At 34.9% G+C, this 8,571-nt stretch overlaps 1 protein-coding gene across 1 annotated transcript; it reads right to left on the reverse strand.

Annotated features, from left to right (window-relative positions):
• Positions 1-2,416: 2,416 nt before the first annotated feature.
• On the reverse strand, positions 2,417-8,165 carry LOC111020121 (NADH-ubiquinone oxidoreductase B8 subunit). The gene is made up of 3 exons (XM_022296681.2): positions 7,959-8,165; positions 7,734-7,840; positions 2,417-2,720 (listed from the first exon to the last, which is right to left on the reverse strand). Exons 1-3 carry the CDS (start codon positions 8,042-8,044, stop codon positions 2,626-2,628), a joined length of 288 nt encoding a protein of 95 aa, XP_022152373.1. The 5' UTR covers positions 8,045-8,165; the 3' UTR covers positions 2,417-2,625.
• Between the last annotated feature and the right edge of the window lie 406 nt (positions 8,166-8,571).

The following is an 8,571-nucleotide window of genomic DNA, read 5'->3' on the forward strand; positions in this document are numbered from 1 at the left end:
ATCCTAGGAGGCCAAATTTCTACATCGACATTACGCATTTTCAAAATTTTGGTTTCAGTTTGTGATTGTACCTCCAAATTCTATTTTCAAAATTTCTCGCGTTTTAAATATCCCATGTTTTTAATGTTACTGAAAATATAAAATAGTTTTTAAATTCTATACCACCTTATTTTGTCAAAATGAGCATAAATCAATGGTAATTGGTATATATCTTCAACTAAGAGATTGTGAGTTCGATCCACACTCTCACATGTTGTACTCCAAAAAATATCGAAATCAATTTGTACGTACTTCGATTAATTTTACAAAAGAAATTAATTATTGCAGTATATGTCTGCTATAAGAAACGATTGATAAAGTGTGTTGAAGAAAGATTGTACTATGTGTTTGCAAAAAGAAAGTAGCATGTAAAAAAGACAACTTTTTATGAGGACTCAACTTGGAACAAAATGACAGAAAAGGCCAGCTTCTGGCTTGACTGGAGAAGCTTTAATTGGCCCTCGTTTTGTGTTCCCATATAAATAGAACTCTGAAAAGAGAGAGAGAAAAAGGTTTTACACCTTTCTATAACAACCAAACAAAAAGAAGAAATTAAATTAAGAGGAAAACCTTCTTGGAAACCCCAATAATCAACCTACTCCTTAGTCCTTCCCCTGCCTCTCTGATTTTATCATTGTTAGATTCTCTTTCCTTGTAATTAGGGATGGTAACAGGGCGTGACTCGGGGCATTCCCGTCCCGTTGGAGATTTTTTCTCCATTTCGATCCCATTGGGAACAAGACGGAATTCTCTGATCGGAGAAACTCGTCTCCGATAAATATATTTATTATTTATATATTTTTTACTTTTTAATTTTATGAAAGTTAAAATTAAGAAAAGAGTGGCTAGATGAGAATTGGGCTTCGACTTTTTTCAAAAAATTAAAAAATATTTATTAAAATAATATATATACATAAATTAATAAAATATTAACGAGATGGGGTAGGGAGACCTCCTTCATCCTCGTTGGGACCCCGTTCATGATCCTCAGTTTGACTCATCCCTAATCAAACCGAAGATTCCCTAATCCGACAACATCAGGTACCCATAGGGATCGAATCCCACGAAATTTTTTGCCATCCCTACTTGTAATTAGGGGTATACGTCGATATGAGAGGTGAAACAACATTTACCTCATATCACAAAAAATCGATAAAATATAAATTTAATATCACTAATATTGACAAACTTGTAATAGAGACCAACTTAATTTTGGCTTTCCACAGGTGACACGTATAACGAGTTACGGTAGACTAAATACAAAAACAAATTCAGACATTCATATGGAAAGCAGTTCATAATAGCATTCCAACTATTACAAATCTTAGTAGGAGATGTATTGATATGTTACCTGTTTGCCCCTATGTTATGTGTTTGAGGAAAGATGAAACAACCGAACATGTCCTTTTTAGCTGCAAAAGAGCATCTCGAATTTGAACTCTGTATCTAATAGGTCCTTGAATTTGAGCTCTATGTCTAATAGGTCCTTGAGCTCTTAATTTTGCTTCGATTTTGTACCTAATAAATCTTTAAACTAATATATTATTTGTCTAATAGATCTCTGAACTTTTAATTTTGTGTCTAATACGTCGAATTTTAAAAACTGTCTTATAAATTAGAAATCTACTAGACACATTTTGTGAACCTATTAAAGATCAAATATCTATTAAACACAATTCTAAAAATCTTGTATCCAAATTTATAATTTTACCTTTTTAGTACAACAAATATAGAAGTACGAAAGATTTTGGACTTCCAAACGTAAGAGAAAGTGCTACGTTTACCATTGTACTGTACAGCGTTTGCTTTTTACTTGTTTTAGATTCTAATAACATTAGGCTTTCCTAAAAGGGTTTTCTGGGCTAAAGCCAACATCCAACATGCAGAATTCCAAATTAGAAAACATTCATCAAATTTTATTATTATCATTAACACTAACTAGAATTACCTCCTCCACCACACAACATTTTCCTTCGAACTGACCTCATGGTTCCTAAATTTAATACCCTATCAACTGAATTATTAAAGCCAATGTGAAAAGAATACAACCTTAATGTTAATAGTCCAAATAAGAATGTCAAAGTGAACCTAGTTCATTGGTAATTAGTATATATCTCAAATCAAGAGATCGTGAGTTTGATCTTCATTCCCAACATATACTGGTATTCAATCCTACCTTCAACGATAAACCACAACCTTATGAAAGATTTTTTGATGCCATTATTTACAAAGTTGTCACTTGGTGTAAAAATTATCCTCTTTTTCATCATGATAGGTACACTATCCTATTAGCAAATTGGAAGTGTTTCATATAACCCTCTATAGGACCTTTTGTAATTTCATACATCAATGAAATTGTTTCTTTCACTAAAAAAAATTATGACAATAACTCCCAAAGAGCCTATTCATATAAACAAATAGATATACGTACCAGAAACATGGATTTTCTCAAGCTAATAACAATTTGAGCAATAATCTCAAAACGGCAGAGCGAACAGAATGTAAACAGAAAAGCATCACAGAAAAAGTTCAGCTCGTCCATTTATTAACGTCTGTTGCAAGTACAATATCAGAGCAGATTATGCTTCAGGATGCCCCAACTTTAACTAGATCTTCGAGTGCCTTTGAGATCTGTGCCTCGCTCAAACCCTCCAGACGAGCAACCCTCTCAACACCCATGTCTGTTTTTATCAAAGAAAAATGAAGAAAAACAATCAGCTGCATTAACCAAGAACGAATGTATAAAGCGCATGTTGTGGTCACATATCCTCAAAATTTCAGCACATGATTAATTTTCCAAAAAGAAAAAAGAAAAGAAAAAAAGAATCTAATCTAATAACATTTAACGTCAAGAACTTGTGCGATTTTAACATTCATAAGAAACATCTATTATTGTTCTGCCAATTGTCCTGTGATCACTGGGCCAGACCAGATGGTTAAAAGAGCAAAGAAAGAATGTCCTGCACTTCCACTTTTCAGAGAATCATCTCCGTGATTGTTCGTTGGAAGCGTCAATCCATGACCTCAATCTCAAACCAAAAGGTTTCGTTCTCAAAATGGCATCAAGGTAATTTCAATTTACATTATTGCAAGCTATAGATCTCTCTGCCCTTTTCCATTGAAATAATGTTGTTTCAAACGCTTTACTATTGGTAAAGTTTGGAACGCCACCAAACCTTCTGGGACCTAAATTTGTTAGAAACCTAAACGATTTGGAAGTTCAAGAATGATCTCCTCGTATGACATCCTTGTCAAATTCATGCTTAGGCCTGTGGAAGACAAGTGGTTGTGGCATTATGACTCCTTAGCTCCTTTGGCTGCAAGTCTCTTCTGAACGACATCACAAAGGATCAAAACTAATGCAAATGCACATGGAACGTAGATAACAAAGGAAGGTTAATATTTTTATTCGGGAGCTACTGATAGGAAACATTAACACTCGCTATAAAATCAGAAGGTAAAATCCCAGCATCTACATTTCCCCCAAGTTCACAGGAACCTTTTCTGTTATCTATCAATTCCTCCTACCCCATGGGTCTTCAGTTTTACTTTTATCTTTGCTGCCCCATGGCTTTTCAGTATTGGTATTTTTTTATCTATTAGCTTTAGGCTTTTAGCATATCTACAGATATCCAAGTTCAGACGAACTTTTCCTTCATCATCTATCTATTCCTCCTGAAAATCATTTTCCTCACTAAAATAATTGTAAACAAATTGTTAACAAATGTTTGACAAAGTATGTCAGGTTTTTTAGAGTTTTGTTCACAACTCCTTCGAAGCCCATACTTCATGCATTCTTTAACTGGTCTAGCCTGCATTTTTTTTTTCCATTAATCACAATTTCTTGAGATCTCAAAGCTCTCAAAGAATGATTATTGGTGTTTGAGAACTCATGAATTGGCATTGAATCCTAAACACCACCTTTGGAACGCATCAAAAACTCAACTATGTGGGAGGGGGGGAATTTGGGTATCACTATCAAAGGGTTACAAAATCTATAAAATCAAATTCAATAGGGTTACAAAAACTGTGGCAAATGAACTTCAACTCAGTGTCAAGGTTGTTTGTGATACTTGAAGTGAGTCAACTTTCAAGACGAACATTAACATCATCCTTCCCTCTTCTTCTTGGTGGGCTTCGATCCACAAGAAGGTTTTTTGTAACTACGGTTTTCTTTTGACTCTCCAGAGTTGGAATACTTTGATTGTATAGGTTCTTTGGAGGGGGTCTCCTCGACCCTCTGCCTCTAGGTTGTATGCCTTTTTTTTGGGCTCCACGTCTTGAAGAATGAATTCTCATTGTTTATTATCAAAAAAAAAAAAAAAAGGAATGGTAGCTCTTGATCCTTTGATAATACTTGTGGTTCTTGGTGAGAGAAGAAAGAACACTAGGCTTTTTTAATGTGGAAGGTGAGAAAAACAAACCTAAATTCCAACAAGTAGAATATTGATCAATGATCACACATGGAGTGACACACAATTTTTACTTTTTATTTTTTGGCAAAGTATGATATACAAGTTTCATAACCTTTAAACTCTCATTCTTGAGCCCATGCTATTCATTTCTTGCAAATAACATAAGACATGAATCCTTTCAAGTCCACCATGTCAGAAAAAAGATAATGGCTAATGATAATTTCATAGTGAAGATTATGGTCTCGCTATTGGATACATTCCATACGTTGAGAGAATCTCTTCAAACTTTTATGGATTGTAATTACAGATTGATGAATGTCTTCAATCTCTTTTTGTACAGCAGTTAACCTTTCTAGCAGCCTCATGAAGTTGCCTGCACTTTTTGCTACCAAGTACAACATCAACAAGGTCCTTCCTATAATCTCCATTAACAAGTTTTCTCAAACTCTATGGGTGGCAATGGTCAACTCAGGCAACGTCTCAAAAAATGCTTGAGAAATCCTTATTCAATATGATGAAGGTAGTATTTACTACAGCACTTGCCACTTAGTCGACTAAACTACCAAATAAAAGTTAAAACTAACTAATTTACAAGCCAATTGACTAACAACAGTTGAAACAAAAACAAGAAGTTATTATACACTAACTCTCACTGAATAAACTCAATCCTAGAGGACAGTAGCGCAACTTTATTTACTAATTACTACTACAAGATCAACTTCAGTTGATGGTTCAAAATCATTCAAATTTTTAGAAACGTTAAGTCAAATAAATTAATCATTTGAAATAATGAGGGCAGGGAATGAAAGTGAAATACTCAAAGGAATTTAATGGAGACAGTGAGCAAACCTAGCAGTAAAAAAACCTGAGATTATAAATGAAAAACTTATATCATTATCCTGGTTAACTGGAGAAAAGTACAGCTCCCTACTGATCAAGGAGGCTTGGGGATTGGCAACATATTGAATCGAAACCAAGCTCTGTTATCAAAGTGGGTCTGGAGATTTTTAACAGAAAAGGCCAGCCTCTAGACACAATTGATTGGGGCGAAATATGGGATTTCTCCAAATCAGCCTTAGCCAAATCAACCATCCAAAATCTACAAAGGTCCTTGGGCCAGCATATCTAAGTTCATTAACAATATGAAAAACAGGGTGCACTGTAAAATTGGCAATGGTAGATTGGCTAGTTTCTGGAACAACAGACGGACTTCAAATAACCCTTTGGTTGAGGATTTCCCCCAACTCCACTTGCTCTCTACAAAGAAAGACGCCAAGGTTAGTGAGATGTGGGAACAATCCACAGCTGCATGGAATCACCATTTCCGTAGACCGCTCAAAGATGAGGAACTGACAGAATGGATTGACCTTGAGCACAGAATCTCAGCTATTCATCTCTCTCACAGGGAAGACAAATGGATTTGGCCTATACTCAAATCTATACAGTTAAATCCCTCCTAAAGCACCTCACAGCTGTGCAACACACTCCTCCCCCCTCGTCTTTTGACATTATTTGGGCAGGAAGGTACCCAAAAAAGTAAAATTCTTTTGTTGGGAGCTTAGTCACAAACCTATCAACACCCAAGATAGATTAGAGAGGTGTCTTCCAATGATGGCTTTATCTCCAAATGGGTGCATAATGTGTCTCAAGGAAGCAGAAATCCAAAACCATCTCTTTGTCACTTGCAAATTTGCACACAGCTTTTGGAGCTCCATTATTGAAGCTTTTGATTGGCAAATCCTTCTACATGCGAATATAAACACCCTGTTACAAGCAACCTTGGGGGGACATCCTTTCAAAAAGAACAAGAAGATTATGTGGTCCCTCTTTATCAGAGCATTTCTATGGAATCTATGGAGAGAAAGGAATAGCAGAATCTTCAACAACAAGTCCCAGCCGTTTGACAACTTTTATAATGGGGTTTTGGTTACAGCTCTTAGCTAGTGTAAAAGCTACTTTCCATCTTTCTCTAGCTATAGTCTAAATGACCTTTTGAGGAATTGGAGGGCTCTTTTGTAACTCCTTTCCTTCATTTTGTATATTTCATACCATCAATGAAATATGTATTTCTCATAAAAAAAAAAAAAACTTATATCATTATCATGAAACAATGTGATTCTGGTTCCTCAACAAAAGCAGAGTAGCAGACAATGATTTTCATTGTAACAAACAATTGGAATGTAAACGCTACGTTTCAATTAATGATCTCAATCGAAGTACAGAGAAAATTTTCCCATAATTAGTCTCAGTCAATATAACAACTTCTATACCTTATTTTCCCATCAATCAAATATAGGAATGGACAATATCAATTTGAATAAGGAATTATAATGATATTTTAAAATAAGATTTATGGTCAATTCACCATTGGCACAAAAAAATCATTATATTCACTATTCATCATTGATAAATTTTGTTGAGTATAAATACACTACAGCCTACACAAGCAGCAGTCTAATTTTGAATCTTAATAATTTCATGATTCCTTATCACATGTATTGATAAGTATAGATAACATTGACGTGAAGAACTAAATAAAAAATATGCATTAATATGAAAATGTGTTATGCAATACAAGGTTACCAATTAACGCATATACAATTAAAACTTTTGAAAATCATAAGTTAAACTAAAAAGAAAATAAATAAAAAAAATCATTAAGCAAATGCATCCTTGCATTTGTAAGAGGCTAAACAATATTAGTGTTCCTCTTGAAATTCAGCCACTGGCTATAAACAAAAGTTAAAAAATGGGTCACGGTGAAACTCCAATGGCTACTAATTTCTCCTTGATTTAGAAGGTAAAATGAAGATGGCAGTGAAGGGGCAGAGGGATTCTTCGTTGGATTCGTTCAAGCCATTGCAAATAAATAATTGGTTTCTTGATATCTGAATTCTAACACTCGTCAACAGAAGTAGAGAAGTGAAGGGGCAGATTCTATGTGAGGACAGGTCCATTTTAGTTTTTGATAAGAAACCACAGGACCAGTCAAATTACAAATCTCACACAACGGATTCGGGTAGATGGACATTTGCAGATTTCGTGAAATGGAGCCTTCAAGAGACCAACCTGACTGTCTACCATGACAAAAGTATTTTCCCTCGCCTAATATCGACGAAAGTAATGATATAATGTCAAAGAAGAACTACCACGCAGATTATTTGATATTACCAATCACCCTTATGAATCAATTAAGCAAAGCCCGAAAGAATCTCGAAACCTTGAGGGAAGGAACTAAAACGAAATGAAATGATTTGGGGGGAGGGGGCATTAAAGTACCATATCTAGCCCATAATTGCGGCTCGACTCCACTGCATTCGCGGATCAATATAGGAAATTTGGGATTCAAACTCTTGAGGTCCTTGTAATTCTTTTCAACAAATGCCCTGTCAAAGACGAAACCCCATTAAACAAAAATCTACGAAATAAGCTCCGGGATGGAGCAGGAATTGTAGTTTTGAATGACAGAGCAGAGAGAAGGGATCGTCAACAGAAAATGAATACCTAGCGGGGGCGCTTGAAGGAGAGGTCTGGCAGAGCAAGATCCGAAGCTCCTTCAAATTCTTGGATAGGTGTCCTCTCCATGCCATTTCTCCTCGTCTCGCTGTTGGTGAATCAAGTGAAGTCTAGCGTCTCAGATGAATGAACGCGCACCCTTCCAAATGCCAATTGCAGCTCCGCGGATGCTTTAAACTAAGAACCAAGAAGGGATTTTTCTTACTTTTTCTTTTCTCAACATTACATATTTAAATCACAATTTTTTATTTTACTTTTTTGTTTTTAATGTGTCTTTTCTGAAGGTAATTTCAAAATTAGTGTAACATAAAAAAAAGGGCCAAATTATACGATAAATAGAGATGAAGAGAAAAAAATAGAGAGTTATATGATTCTCAATTGAATTGTATTTCACGACTTAATTGGCTAAGATATGTATATTCGATCCGAATGTCCGAATGTTTAAATGTGTGTGTTTGATCCTCCATTCCATGTATTATTATACTAAAAATAAAAAGAAAAATTTATTTATTTTCCAAATACAACTTTTATTCGTATGATTATAAAGCAATATAAAACAAAATATTGTTTTATTCTTATCTCTCGAAATTGATGTTGTATG

Source organism: Momordica charantia, assembly GCF_013281855.1.
Source record: "Momordica charantia cultivar OHB3-1 chromosome 5 unlocalized genomic scaffold, Mcharantia_2.0 BLBB01000005.1, whole genome shotgun sequence".
Classification (NCBI taxonomy): Eukaryota; Viridiplantae; Streptophyta; class Magnoliopsida; order Cucurbitales; family Cucurbitaceae; genus Momordica; species Momordica charantia.